Consider the following 15,192-nt stretch of genomic DNA (forward strand, 5'->3'; position numbering starts at 1 on the left):
AAAAAGAAGCCAGTTCTGAAAAAGCATGATGTTTGACTTCAGTTAATGGAAGGTAGGACTAAACTAATTAATGGAATTGCAATTGTAGTTACATTTCCTATCCTTAATCATTTGTAATCCTTGCATCCTTGCAGTTTGAAAGACTTGCAGATTACTGGATTGTCTTGTTCTATGATTGATAGTCTTAAGTTGGGGAATAGACCTGAGCTATGCAGGGAATCTGAGATAGATGAAGAGAAACTTATTGTAGAAGACGGTCTTCCATGGAAAGAGTTCATTAGCTAGGACTTCCTGCATTTCGAATTCACAAACAGGGATTCACAAACTGATCCCGGTCATATGGTAGGACAAAATCTAGGGGTTTACGCCAAGGACACCACCTCTGGTAATTGGCTCCCCGCTTGCTCTCCTGTCTCTCTGTAATGATGCCTTTACGGATATTTCCGGAGTACTGCTGTTTTTACCAAAAGGAGTCTTTTATCTTTGAAGATCTACTGAGATGAACCAGTGGAACTATGTGAGGAGATCCAAGAGGTCATGTCCAAGCAAACTTGTTGATAGGATGCAGACCGTCTTGTTTATCTCTTCTTGGACGTTCTCTGGAATGAGGTTAAGATGACCCGTTTCACTTAGCCGAACCCTGGATCCATCTTTGGATCCATACAAGGCAAAACATCACTATTGCTATTTATCATACTTAGAGGGTTTGAGTATGACGTGGATGAATCGTCAACTCATGTGACTGGTTTAGGAAAGGTATGTTGTTAGTGTACAAAATGACTTATGATTTTTGCCTGGTGTGTAAGAAAAGGAGAGAGGGATCAGAGTCATATCCCTAGATTTGTTTGCATCAAAGCCCTTTTGTTAAGAAAACACTACGTTTTAAAGCTGGGCTGTGCCTAAGCACCAAACAAAAGCCCAGTGTGAGGTCAGTGAGTTCATCAACAATGATTCAGGACAAATACTGTATAATGCAATTTAAAGGAAAAAATGTGAGTTGCGCACCAGGATTTTGAGCAGGTGGTGTTTTGCACAGGCAAGCATTGTCCTCAGAAAATCTAGTTTGGTAGTGTACGTTTTTTAATTTTTTAGTTCTGGTAAAAAAAACACCCAGTTTTCACTCTGTTGCACCAACGCAGATTTCAGTCGATGTGTAACGAATGGAGCCGAGGCGAGTTGGTCTGTCAAAAGCATCTGTTATTTCTTTTCCCTTGACGTGTGTTAATGTTAACGCTGACGTTGGTGTTTGACAGGTTGAGGTCAACGGTGACATCACCACCCTGGTTCTCACCAACCTCCGCTCTCAGACGGAGTACGATGTTGCTGTCACTCCCGTGTACGACGAGGGTCCAGGAAATCCCATGCTTGGCAGTGCAATAACTGGTGAGCTTATAATCTTCACTGATTCTCCAAGATGACTCGTTTGACGGATGATGTTGGTTTGGCATCAGCACTTACTTCACGGCTGCCGGATTTTGTTTGTTACATTGGTGTCGAACTATGTGACTTACTGGCTACAAGACCTGCAATTTCAGCAGGTCTTTCATGCTCCACGTCTAGATAATGACTACCATGTGTGACGCCACCCTTACCCAAGCCATGTGTATGTGTTCATGGCTTTATTTTATCAGTCCCAAGGGTGATATCCTTCATCAGTCTCAGCCGATCTGCGACTCTGTAGTTTTCTTGCTGACACACAACCCGCTTCCCTTTACACAGGAACACGTTCACTTGTCAGATCTGATGGTTCACAGTCCAAGTGTTTGCACCAGTTTCTATGTCACATACTTTCTCTGTTGACATTCAGATGTGGTTCCTGCACCCAAGAACTTGAGGTTTTCTGAGGTGGGCCAGACTTCTTTCAAGGTCACATGGGAACATGGAGCTCCAGACGTCGCTCTGTACCGCATCGGTTGGAACAAGAAGGGCGATAGCAACTTCAAAAATGTACGTTTGCCAGCTTGTTATTTGTATCAACATTTATATTTATTCAAAAAAAAAAAAAAAAAAAACGTTTTAATAATCTAAAGAACATTTTTCACTATAAAGAACCTTTTGTGGAATGAAAAGGTTCCATGGAATGTTAAAGATTCTTAGAACCATATTAGCCAATACAGCACCTTTATTTTTTAAGAGTGCACCTTTGAACTAAACTAAAGCAACTCTCTCAAATAGCATGTGAGGCTCACTAGAATTGATCTTTTATAGGAAATCCTGAGTCGTGAGGAGACGAGCCAAGTTCTGACAGAGTTAGACCCAGACACGATGTATGACGTCACTATCACAGCCATCTACCCCGATGAGTCGGAGAGCGAGGATCTGATGGGGAGCCAACGCACACGTGAGACTAACACACAACCACACGTGTAGAACACTGACTCTTGTGTACTGGGACAAAAAAATAGGCACAAAAAAACAAAAACTAAATAGCTGTTCAGCTGTCTGTTCAGATGTGTTTACTTGTGTACAACCTCCTGCTGTATTTGTCTCAGAAAATGTATGTTTTGGGGGTGAGGGAGGTAGAAATCGAGCTCCGGGCTCCCTCTACACACTGTACCTCTTTCCCCCCTAAGAGACGCCCCCTGCAATAATAATGTAACAAATACACCACCGTTCAAACGTTTGGGGTCAGTAAGGTTATTTCCTTTTTTTTTTAAAGAAATTAATAATATAAAAAGCAAGGATGTTAAAGACATTTATAATGTTATAAAATATTTCTGTTTCAAATAAATACTGTTCTTTTGAACTTTCTATTCAAGAATCCTACTAAAATATCACTGTCTCCACAAAAATATTAAGCAGCAGCAAATCAGCATATTAAAATGATTTCTGGAGTAATGCTGCTGAAAATATCAATTACATTTTACTATATATTCAAATAGAAAACAATCATTTTAAATTGTAATAATATTTCACAAAATTACTGTTTTATTGTATTTTGATCAAATGAAAGCAGTTTTACTGACCTCAAACGTTTGAACAGTACTTTACATTTTATAAACATTAACAAACCTTGTATTTACTTGAATTTAGACTATTGTTTGGTGTACAAAATAACCATATTTTACCCATGTCCCATTTGTGACGTCTCAAGACTCAGAGCCTGTTGACGTTACAATAAAATAACATGTTGTTTATCTTTTTCTAGTGTCAAAGCTCATTACACCCGGTATGTTGTTTCCAAAAAGAGGAAATGTAATTGTGAATGTAAATGCTAATGAGGATTTAATGAAAAAGGAAGATGGCAAACTGCATGTGCATTTTTGTGTTTCATCAGAAACTCATCCACCATCATTTGTCCATCATCAATCATCATTGCCATTTCATCACTATAATTTTTTCATCATTGTCATCTGTCATCAGTCATAAACGCGCATGCACAACTTGCCCGACTGCATTGTTTTTGTTGCAAATGATCATTTCTCCATCCCAAACATCCATGCACCTCCTCCATCCGCCTTTCAGGATTGACTCGTGATGCTCATGTAACCGGCATAATGAGAAGGGTTGGGAATCAATAACAATAATAGTAAAATAATAATAGCAAAAATAATAGAATTGAAGGATTTTCATGATCTGTGGTTCTATTCGTGAACGAATTGGTTCGTTTTAATGAGTTATCAGTTTGAATCAATTTAATGATTCGCCATATTTGTCAGAGTGGTTGTTGAGTGACTACACTCTAAAAAATGCTGGGTTGTTTTAACCGAATTTTGGGTCAAATATGGACAAACCCAGTCGTTGGGTTACATTTTTAAATTACATTTTTAAGTCAGCGTTTGGGGTTTGTCCATATTTGACCCAAAATTGGGTTGAAACAACCAAGCATTTTTTAGAGTGTAGGTTGGCTGAATAAGATATGTTTAGTTAAAAATAAAAATTTGAGGGTTTTTTGCAATAAACTATAAATAATGCTCTTTAAAATAAAATAAACATTAGAATATTTTTTACAATTCGGAACAGTTTTTCGAGTGTGCCTCCTCAAAACCCCTAAAAGAATAAGTGCAATAAGAACCAGAATCGTTAAATTTCCCATGATTCCCATCCCTAATAGTTGAATCTACTGTTTCAAAAGACAGATTTTGCTGATTGACCTTTCTGTCTGCTCCCAGTGCCCACTGGACCACCACAAAACCTCCAGGTCTTCAACGCCACCACTACAACACTAACAGTGAAATGGGACCACGCGCCAGGCCCCGTCCAGAACTACAAAGTCACCTACCAGACCGTTGCAGGTGGAAAACCGCTGTCTGTAAGTCCAGCTGTCCCCATTCAACCTCCATTGAGATGTTTTGAAGCAGGGCATAGGCCATCTTTTACTTATGATGATGAGTGGCAGAATCCATTTGATGAAGTTCAAGGCCCTTGTGTTAATCATTACAGCAAGCTGCCCGCTGAAAGCCAAATAGGAACGTCGTGACCGAAAGTCATTACCAACAGACTGATCTGATGCAAAACATCACAACGTGTCTGTTATGTGGCCCTCAGTTACCACCAAGATACAAAACAATTACTGTTATAGTTATTGTCTAGGCGCTTGAGATGAACAGTAGAGAACATGACTTGTTTGTTTGAGAGACTCTTTGGCTAACAATATTAAAACTGAACAATGGCGCTTTCACAAGTTTATTTATTAATGCAGCATGCTGGTCACAACAAAACCTGGTATAAAAACTTCTAAGTCATGCGATTTATTCATGCTAGTGCATAATATTTTCTTGCATTTTATCCCACTGCAAATATAAAACCTTGAAAAGCATCAACATGTAATATCTTTAGCTGCTGAAGACACCTTGTCCATGTGACCTAATGTACTTACATATTACATTTATGCATTTAACAAATGCTTTTATCCAAAGCAATTTGCAAAAGAGGAACAAAAGCGTTTTTTTTTTTAAGAGCCAACAATATTCGCAATGTATAATGCCAGGTTTATTAGACAACTACATTAGGAAGCAAGCTAGAGAAGAGAAATGAAGAGAGTGTTTTTTTTTAGTGTGTGTGTGTGTGTGTGAAAGGAAGTTAACTAGCTACTTAGGCATTATTTTAGGGTACTTTTTACGATTTTTTCCCCATTAATTAGTAGGAAATATTTGACATTATGGAAGCAAAATGGGCCGTTTCTTTTGTGTTGCACCATATTCCAAATATTTTCTCATTGAACACCAAATCAAGTCTTTCTATTGACATCTTTTTCAATCAGGTTCAAGTTGGTGGAAAAAAGAACAGTGTCATTCTTCAGAAGCTGACCTATGACACCCCTTATTCCATCACCGTGGCTGCCGTCTATCGCACTGGAGAAAGTAAAGATATTTCCGGCCAAGGAAAAACAAGTAAGTGGCTCCAAGAAAATCCTTTCAATCTCCTGAAGTATTTTACGACTCCATCCGTGGAGCAAAAACAATGATAAACTCATTTAGGGAGGATGCATTCCATAAAGCATCTTGGTTTTCACTCACATCTGGACTTTTGTCCGACGTAGAGACTGTTCAAGATGTTATGCAATGAAAATTAGATGGCATTATGTAACGCTGTGTGTGGTGTTCCTGTAGAAGCCTTAGGAGGAGTGAGAAACCTGCAGGTTACGAACCCCACCATGACCACGCTGAACGTTCGCTGGGAGCCAGCGGAAGGAAAAGTGAAGGAGTATAAGGTCGTCTACGCACCTGCCGCTGGTGGCGCCGAAAGCATGGTAGGACTGGTAGGACTTCTTGAATCAACAAAAAAATAAACTCAAATTTGATGTTCAGATTAATCATAAATATTGATTTGCAGATCTCAAGGGGAATTGATTTGCAATGTTTCTTTGACTTATACTGTATATGCTATTATGGAAACAGGAGCAGGTATCAGGATCCACTACCACCACAGTTCTGAGAGGCCTTCAGTCGGACACACTTTACACTGTGACCTTAATTCCTGTTTACGCAGAGGGAGATGGCCAGAGAATGTCAGAGAATGGAAAAACAAGTGAGTTTCTCTTTGAAACATCAGTGTCTTACTATCAATATCTTGCTTTCATTGATTAAGAATAAAAACAAGGTGACTAAACGGCTCATGTAGAAAGTATTATACGCTTATGTTCAACTATACAGTTAACAAAGGTTCTTATGTGCAACTATACATCCAAGAAGTAGTTCTTTGTTAACCTCAATGTGCTGCAAATAGCCATTCAAGGGCCTTTATTTTTAGGAGTGAGCATGTATATTGCACCATTTTGTGATTTATAACTGTTTGAGAACATGACAGAAAATCCAGTTTGAAAGCGCGATCTGGATTATGCTTTATATTCCTGATGCCAAAACAGTAAAATGGAAATCTTCTTTGCAGGAGCTCTGGGTGGTGTGAAGAACCTGAGGGTCACCGACCCAACCATGACCTCTTTGAACGTCAAATGGGACCCCGCAGATGGGGCCGTGCGCCAGTACAAGATCTTCTTCGTTCCTGCAGCTGGAGGAACCGAGGCAATGGTGGGGCTCTGGCTCTCACAGCTACACTGTAAAACATTTCTAACCTAAGAACTCAAAATTTTCTAGTGACTGGTCACATCTACATTTTTCAATTGGCCCAAGTGAAATTCTGCAAATTTAATTTGATCAAAAAACAGATTTTCACTTGGGCCAATTGAAAAATTTTGATGTGACCAGTCACTGAGTTGGGGAGGTTAGAATTTTTTACAGTGTATTATCAGATTTAAACATTTTTTTACTTATTTATTTATACAACAAACTGTACCATGGCGTGTACTTAAAATTGTGCATTATAAATGTATTTCAGAAGTACATTTTTCCATTTAATTATTATGAAAATGTCTCTGTGCAACAAAAGTTAGAAATTTCCATATAAAAAAATATTTTTGCTACAAACACTACCATGATGTATAGTTAAAATTCCACATTACAAATGTGTTTTTAGAAGTTCACTGAAGTCCATTTTCCCTTGTTGTAAATAGGAACAAATACCTGGAGCCCAAACAAACATAGTTCTACGAAACCTGAAGCCTGATACTCCATACACTGTGTCCGTGGTTCCAGTGTATCCCGCTACAGAGGGCAGACGCCAGTCTGAGAATGGAAAGACATGTGTGTATCAACTTTATAGCCTATTTATCTATGAACAAACATGATATCTCTGTTAAAAAACTTAAGGAGCTGACTACACATTTTTTTAAATAATTTTCTTTACAAAAAAATTATCCAAAAAAAAAAAAAATGCAACAAAAAAAGTGTAGTTAGCTCATTAAGGGATTACCGGTAGTTCACTTTCAAAAAAAATGTATGCTGATACTTTACTCACCCGGATGTCATCCAAGATATCCATGTATTTCTTTCTTCAGTCGAAAAAGAAATTATGTTTTTTACAGAAAACATTCTAGGATTTTTCTACACAGAATGGACTTCAATGGCAACCATCTATCCCAATGTTCAAAGAAGTTTCAAATGTCCGTCCGTCTCAATGCAGTTTCAAAGTCTCGACACAATCCCAGTCGAGAAATAAGAGTCTTATCCAGCGAAACAATTGGTCATTTTCTAAAAAATATATATTTATACTTTTTAACCACAAATGCCCGTCTTGTACCATTTCTGAGATGCGCCACGTATTACGTCATAACGTTGGAAAGGTCACGAAAAAAATATTTTATAATAATAAAAATAAATGAAAACAAAGATGTCGGATGATTTTGAAGTTGGAATGAGATGGAGTTTTTCGCTCTTCCCTACTTTTTGAACCGGAGTACACAGACAAATAACTTAGACAGATGGCGTGACGCGTGACCTTTCCAACGTGATGATGCAATGCATGGCGCATCTCAGAGATGTACAAGACGGACATTTGTGGTTAAAAAGTATATAATTGATTTTTTTTGTGTGAAAATAACCGATCGTTTCGCTGGATAAGACTATTATTTCTCGACTGGGATTGTGTCGAGACTTTGAAGCTGCTTTGAGACGAACATATGAACCTCCTTTGAACATTGGAATAGTTGGTTGCCATTGAAGTCCATTAAATGGAGAAAAATCGTGGAATGTTTTCCTCAAAAACCTTAATTTCTTTTCGACTGAAGAAAGAAAAACATGGATATCTTGGATGACATCGGGGTAAGTAAATTATCAGGATTTTTTTTTTTTTTTTTTTAAACTGGACAAATCCTTTAAGTATCAATGTAAATTAAAATGTCTATTTTTAACCTCATATTTTTGTGTACTATGTGCAACTCAGCCAACAGCAAGTCAGCTCGATAGCTTTTGGAACAGCACTGTTTCAAAGCATATTTTACAAATTATTGTCTATCTCACTCTAGTACCTCTTGGAGGTGTTCAAAATCTCCGTCTCATTGATCCCACCTTCACAACACTCACTGCCACATGGGAAGCTGCTGATGGGAATGTGCAGGGTTACAAAGTGGTATACGTGCCCACTAACGGAGGAACTGAGCTCGTGGTAGGAATAACTTAATATTTCAAAGTTTGTTTCTACAGTGTTGATGTCATAAGTGGAAATCTCTCTAAAAATGTAATGACATGGCTTGCAGACAGACGTATATAGACATTATCTTCCCTTGAGGAACAAAGATGAGAGAGTGGTGCAATGTAACTCTAATTGACGTCTCATTATGCTCAAAAACCTGCTGGGAAAGTTTACAACTGGGAGCACCAATGTTTAGATGGAGCTGGAGTAAACTGTGAAACGGATTTGTTTGGCAAGCTACAAAGAAAGTGTTCAGTTTTCTTTTAGTTTAGAAGTTTAATTTTCTATATCTGTTTAGATGGGTAGACTTTGTGCATCCAATTGTCATGAAAACAAACTAAGGCTCCTTAGTTGGAATGGGTTTGAAGAAGTTGATATAGTGCACTGAGCTCTAGTTTCTATATTCTTTCAGGAACAAGTGTCTGAGAGCACCACAACATTAGTGTTGAGTAAACTCATGCCAAACACAATGTACACCGTGACTGTTTTGCCGGTGTATGCTGAAGGAGATGGACCTCAACTCTCAGAGAAGGAAAAGACTAGTAAGTGACACCAAAATGACATCAGTCGTGCTAAGAAATCATATATGAATATCTGAAGAATGCATGCAAACAATGTCAATGTTGAGTCAGCTCCGTCTTTTTCTCCTTAGAACCTTTGGGTAGCGTGAGGAACCTGCAGGTTACAGATCCAACTATCAGCACCTTGAACGTACGCTGGGAGCCCGCAGAAGGCAGTGTGCGGGAATACATTGTCATTTACGTTCCTGAGGGTAGCCAAGATCAAGAAGTGGTGAGAGTGATTTCCATAGAAAAACAAAAATGAGAATTTAACTCTGTAGTTTCACACTGATACACTCTTACACTGTAAATTGACATTCGGGTCATTGTGCTTTAGTTTTGAGAAGAAAGAAATCTCATTGTAAACTTGTTATATATAAATTTAGCATTCTTGTAAATGATTGCTCTTTATATAAATGACACATGTGCACTTTCAAGCCCTACAATCAATACTGATGTATCCATTCAAGAGTTGCTAACAGGTCTGCTGCAAAACTTGAACACTATTTGGTTTCTTGATTCCTTTCATTTTGCTTGGGCAGGATCAAGTGTCTGGAACAACCACCTCAACTGTTCTGAAGAACTTGGAGCCTGACACGACCTACACAGTGACTCTGGTGCCAGTATATCATGAAATGGAGGGCAAACCTCTTTCAGAAAATGGAAGAACAAGTGAGTTCATGGTGAAGATATAGTGTTGTGCATCTTTGGATAATCTTGGCCACCAAATTGTCTGGTGATTTTTTTTTTTTTTTTTTTACAAGTTGCCAGCCACCGCCAGCGTTTTTGATTATTTTCACTAAAGTTTCATGGCCCCCAGAATATTTAGTTGTATGAATATCTGAACATGCCATATATATTAAAAGATAGAACAGAACCTCTGCTTTATAAAAAAAAACAGTTTTATTTCAAGCTTCATGCATTCTTTTTTTTTTATTGACACTTAAATATCGGTAACTTTCATTAAAAAAAGCTACATTTTAAGCAAAAAGCTGAAAAAAAATCAGGTTTTTGTCAAAGACTACATCTGGTGACTAGCCTAGAAATCTAGACGCACCCTAATTTTATTTTGCAGCCAGTGTCGTCTAGCAACTTTCTGTTGGCTTGCGTGCATTGAAAAACCTAACTCTAGTCAGGCCAATCACATCGTGTATAGAGTCGGTGGGGGGGCTTAACATAATGACGACAGAGTTGCGACGGTTCCCTGCTACTTGAAAACAAAGAAGATGGCTGCTGCTGCTGGCGAACAGCGGTCTTTCGAATCGGCTTTGGCCGCGACTCTGGAAGACATGGAGTTAAGCTTTTCTTTGAGAAAAGAACAAAGATCGGCACTGAAGTCATTCTTAAAAAAGGAAGATGTGTTCGGACTACGTCCCCTTCTTCGTTGCTCTGGTTGTTTGTAGCGCTATCCTATTGCGTGCAGAGGGAATTTGAAAGACAGCTGTTTATCCCGCCCCTCGGATTGAGCCCTGCCAATGGTGTGTTCCCAGACCCAACATCTTGATGTGGGTCTGGCTTGTCAGGCTACCTGGTGACTACATCTGGATCGGATTCAGAACGATGATCAAAACATAGATGGAGTAGATCGAATCCATCAACACCCCTAATGCTTGCACAGTCCTGTACCTCGTCCTGGGTCGGAATTTCATCCAGCAACATTAGTTTCGATTAAGTTCTGTTTAATGTTGATGATTGCGTTATTTTACATATGCATATGATTACGTATGATTGCTTGTCTCTGCATCCTCTTCGCATGTGCTTTGATCAGTAGATTCAGTACTCTTTCAGAAGATGTGTCATATAACAGTGAAAACATGGAAACACTGAAAATTCAGTGTTTTGCGCGAAAGCGTTTTCTCACAAATAGCAGAAAATTTCGTGTTTGGTGGGGAAAGAGTTAACAATGACTGAGGTATTGAAGTTCATGTATTCTTGCTTTTCAGAACCACTCGGTGGAGTTCGCAACCTTCAAGTTATCGATCCCACTAGCAGTACCCTAAACGTGCGATGGGAACATGCTGCAGGAAACCCTCAAAATTACAAGGTTTTCTATGTCCCGCAGCCTGGAGACGCTGAGAAGATGGTAGGATGTGATTGATTAACTTCTAATGGTTTATATAAAGGACCTTCCACATTATAAAACTAAATCTCTTGTGATTTGTAATCAGGAACTAGTTTCCGGTGGCACGACAAGCACCGTCCTGCGTAATCTCAATGCTAACACGCTGTACAAGGTCACATTGTTGCCAATGTATGAAAATGACGTGGAAGGAAAGCGTCAGTCAGAAAATGGAAAGACAAGTGAGTCCAGATGTTCGTACCTTGCAATTTTGGGATGAAGAACTCTATCTCTATAAGGAATCCCGGATTATTGTCTTTTGAGGGTTCATCATGCCTGTTTTATTAACGCAGAACCTATGGGAAGTGTGAAGAACCTCCAGGTGACAGACCCAACTGTAAACTCTTTGAGAGTGCGATGGGACCCAGCAGATGGAGATGTTCGTCAGTACAATCTCATCTACGTGCCTGTTGCCGGAGGTGCTGCAAGCACGGTAATGACCTAAATCTCACATTTCTCACATTTGTTAGTTTGGTTAGTTGCTTGCTAACTAGTGTGTGCCTTCACTGATGTACGCTACAGGCTCAAGTGTCAGGAGTATCCACCAATACTGTTCTGAGAAACCTGCAGCCAGACACGGAGTACAGGGTCACCGTAGTACCAGTATATCCAGATGCCGAAGGAAAGAAACAGTCTGAGAATGGAAAAACAAGTATGTTCCTGCAATGTAAACTTTGAATTATACTCTGTGTTAGCATGCAGCATACTAAATTTCAATTCTCACAATTCCCAGAGCCTCTGGGTGGAGTGAAAAACCTGCAGGTCACTGATCCCACAACCAGCTCATTGAAGGTGCGCTGGGAGCCCGCGGAGGGTAACGTCCGGCAGTATCGAATCTTCTACGTTCCAGCATCTGGTGGTGCAGAGGACATGGTAAAAGATTCTAACCTCTATTGTCTTTCTGGACATGATGCTACTGATCTTCTATAACTTTCCTCTTACATTTTATACATCAAAAGGAGCAAGTTTCTGGAGGCACCACCAACACCGTCCTAAGAAACCTTCTGTCAGACACGGTCTATACCGTGACTGTGGTTCCTGTTTATCCAGAGGGAGAGGGTCTCCGGCAGTCTGAGAAAGGAAAAACACGTAAGTTGTACTTGGGAATTACAGAGTCACGCATCGCTATTGCTATCGCTTAAAAAACATGAGGTACACAGGGGTTCAAATCGAGCGGCTCGTTAAGTAGAGCTGTGCTATGACTTTTCTAAATATTCAGACTTAGGATGTTCATCAGGCAGAAAATAAAAGAGCGGGACCCAATTCATATTTTTTTACTTGGACCAAACAACCCATCACAACAGCCTAGCAACCACATAGCAATAATAAAAACACCTTGAACACCGTAGCTACCACTTACAATATGTCTACACTGGAGGTGACCGCAACAGCCAAAAGCTGTCCACACTGGACACGACAAAGTGACAATCCTGAGTTTACTGTTGTGGATTTGCCGCATCCAGTATAAACAGCATCACTGAATATAATAGGTTTTATTTGCCACCTTCACGTCGAGCCACTCGAGTCTGTGTAGACATGTTAGCAATGCCTTTGTAACCACTCAAAACACCCTACCAACTGGATTTGATATGGATCACTACTCATTGTGAAGCATGTTGGTATAAATGCTAAATATCGATTCTATGTTAGGCCACTACAAAAAAAAAAACTACAGGTTTAGGGCACTTGAGGTTTTGCATACATAACATTAAGTTGCACTAAAAGAAAGGGGATCCTTTGAACTCATGTTGGTAGTTTTTTTACTGATTTCTGTAGGATTTTTTTCACATCTGCTTCGGTTTAAAAAGCGTGAAAAGCCGTTTTAGCATCAACCCTAAATGCCCCCCACCACATGCCTTTCTTTTCTCACCATAAAACCCTTCGAATGCCTCGCTCAGCATTCATTCCTGAACTTTACTGAGCTTCCTCCTGTTTAAACGTCTCGGTGAGCTGTTCGACTTCCTCTGCTGTTCTGTAAATTCCTTGTTCTCACTCTGCTGTTTTGTGGTTTCTCTTTCAACACACAGTTCCAAGAGTCCCACCCCGAAATATCCAGGTCTACAACCCATCTCCCAACACTCTGAACGTGCGCTGGGAACCCGCCTCGGGCCAGGTGCAGCAGTACAGGGTCGCCTACGCCCCGCTGAGTGGGATCCGGCCTCTTGAGTCTGTGAGTGATGCACAAACACGCATACACAGCATTACCTAATATGCATTTAGGGGACACTTCAATGCAAAACTTAAGTTATGCATTTAATGTATTGTACATTAAATGTATGTGCATTTCATGGAAACCAAACCAGTGACATTGCTAGTATCATGCTCAGCCACTTGAGCTACAGGAACACTGTATATGAAATATATGTTGAAGGGTTTATATTTATCAGCACTTTACAGTTTTGAATGTACTGTAGCTCATCCAATCAGAATGCAACTGATTGATAGTTAATCTGCCGTCAAGCTACCCTTTTTAAAAAGTAGTTTACTGCACTACACCAAGTTACTAAAAAAGTGTAGCTAACTACATTGAAACTGTAAAACGGGGCAAGACATTTCAAATAATTATCAGATTATATAATAAAAAAAACAATGAGGACCTCACTTAACTCAACACGTAAATTTACACAGAATGCAGCTAATAAACCCCAAACAAAGACAACGAATTGAAAACATAATGATAAACAGCAGTATTTAACTAAATATTTATTAAACTACAGCAAGTAAAATGGCTTTTGTGAACCCTACTGGGGGATGACTCATGAATCTGCGAATCTATTTATTTGAACAAGTTCATTGCTACAACAAACCGTCCGAATAGATTCACTGAAATTAATCAGACTTTCTAATACTACAGAGAAAGAGAGAGGGAGGAATATTTCAGGGTAAGGACTCAGAGTTTATTGCCTCAGCTTGCTCTGCAATAATGTTTTTTTTTTTAATTCCAAGATCTATCACTTTAATGGACATAGTAGCTCATTATTGAAGAACAAGAAACTAGTCTGTCCCAGAGCTACTAGCTACTGTCCCAGTTACAGATTTAAGTTAGTTCATTAAAGTTATTCCCCATCTCAGGATGTTTAGCACCTACCCTTTTGCTCTTTTACAGGTTTTTTTTTTATAGATAGAAGTTATTTAGGGGTCTCACAGGCTCACAAGTCCCCCTTCTGCATTGCTAAACACAAGTTGGAACACACACACACACAAAAAATACATGCTTGCTGACCCATATTTGTCAAACCCATCAGTTTAAGACAGAACTGATTCTGTCATGAACGTTGGTGTATGGAAAGAATGCAGCTGCCATCAGTGATGTGAAGCCTAAAAAAGATGAGAAACAATGGTGCAGATGGGGTGATAATCCTGTATGGTGTTGACAGGTAGCCGACAGGGTTTCCCCGTCTCCCAAATCCAGTCTCTCTTCAGCTCCAGCCGCCCCCTGGGGGCAATTACGCTGATCTGACAGTATTTATTTAACATTTAACCCCATGAGGACATCTGTTTGTATTACATATCTGTTTGGAAATGTTATCTAGCTACACTAGTCTAAACAGGGATTTAACAGTGACGTCATTATGTATATTCGCTTTGCCAGATTCGCAACCTCTGCAGCGGGTTGTCATACAGTGGATGTTTGTGAATATACCGGTCCCTGTGTTATCTAAATAATGGTCTTCTCCTCAGGTTCTCGTTCCTGGCAACATCAACAATGCTTTCCTAGATCAGCTCATCCCGGATACTCCGTACTCTGTGAATGTAATGGCGGTATACGCTGACGGAGAAGGCCCGGGAATTGACGGAAATGGAAAAACATGTGAGCTGAGTCTTAAAAATGTTGCTTTATACACCAAAACACAGATAATGATGACATAAAAATGCATATTTTATTGATGGAAATATATTTTGATGCTATTAAAGTCAGCATGAAATGCTGTTAAATGCATGTTATAGATCTTATTGTGAACAATTTGTGCATTTGTTTCTTTTTGTTTTAATGTTTTTACCTCTTACTGTTTAATCGAAATGTCATAACTGGTTGACAGTGAA

General features: G+C 39.3%; 1 protein-coding gene across 5 annotated transcripts in view; it reads left to right on the forward strand.

Moving 5' to 3' along the window:
• Positions 1-15,192, forward strand: part of col12a1b (collagen, type XII, alpha 1b) — a 73,273-nt gene that overhangs the window by 28,829 nt on the left and 29,252 nt on the right. For 2 of the 5 annotated variants that reach the window (XM_079639004.1, XM_079639000.1), the window contains exons 26-47: positions 1,254-1,383; positions 1,808-1,947; positions 2,209-2,341; positions 3,149-3,169; positions 4,113-4,252; positions 5,204-5,333; positions 5,553-5,701; positions 5,841-5,970; positions 6,331-6,470; positions 6,953-7,082; positions 8,303-8,442; positions 8,882-9,011; positions 9,122-9,261; positions 9,572-9,701; positions 10,973-11,112; positions 11,198-11,330; positions 11,442-11,581; positions 11,671-11,800; positions 11,882-12,021; positions 12,108-12,237; positions 13,176-13,318; positions 14,830-14,959. In XM_079639004.1, coding sequence (XP_079495130.1) covers positions 1,254-1,383; positions 1,808-1,947; positions 2,209-2,341; positions 3,149-3,169; positions 4,113-4,252; positions 5,204-5,333; positions 5,553-5,701; positions 5,841-5,970; positions 6,331-6,470; positions 6,953-7,082; positions 8,303-8,442; positions 8,882-9,011; positions 9,122-9,261; positions 9,572-9,701; positions 10,973-11,112; positions 11,198-11,330; positions 11,442-11,581; positions 11,671-11,800; positions 11,882-12,021; positions 12,108-12,237; positions 13,176-13,318; positions 14,830-14,959 — 2,869 coding nt within the window. The remainder of the gene's footprint in view (positions 1-1,253; positions 1,384-1,807; positions 1,948-2,208; positions 2,342-3,148; positions 3,170-4,112; positions 4,253-5,203; positions 5,334-5,552; positions 5,702-5,840; positions 5,971-6,330; positions 6,471-6,952; positions 7,083-8,302; positions 8,443-8,881; positions 9,012-9,121; positions 9,262-9,571; positions 9,702-10,972; positions 11,113-11,197; positions 11,331-11,441; positions 11,582-11,670; positions 11,801-11,881; positions 12,022-12,107; positions 12,238-13,175; positions 13,319-14,829; positions 14,960-15,192) is intronic. The other 3 variants (XM_079639001.1, XM_079639002.1, XM_079639003.1) reach the window with 3 other exon arrangements.

This window comes from Phoxinus phoxinus (genome assembly GCF_949152265.1).
Source record: "Phoxinus phoxinus genome assembly, chromosome: 16".
Lineage (NCBI taxonomy): Eukaryota > Metazoa > Chordata > Actinopteri > Cypriniformes > Leuciscidae > Phoxinus > Phoxinus phoxinus.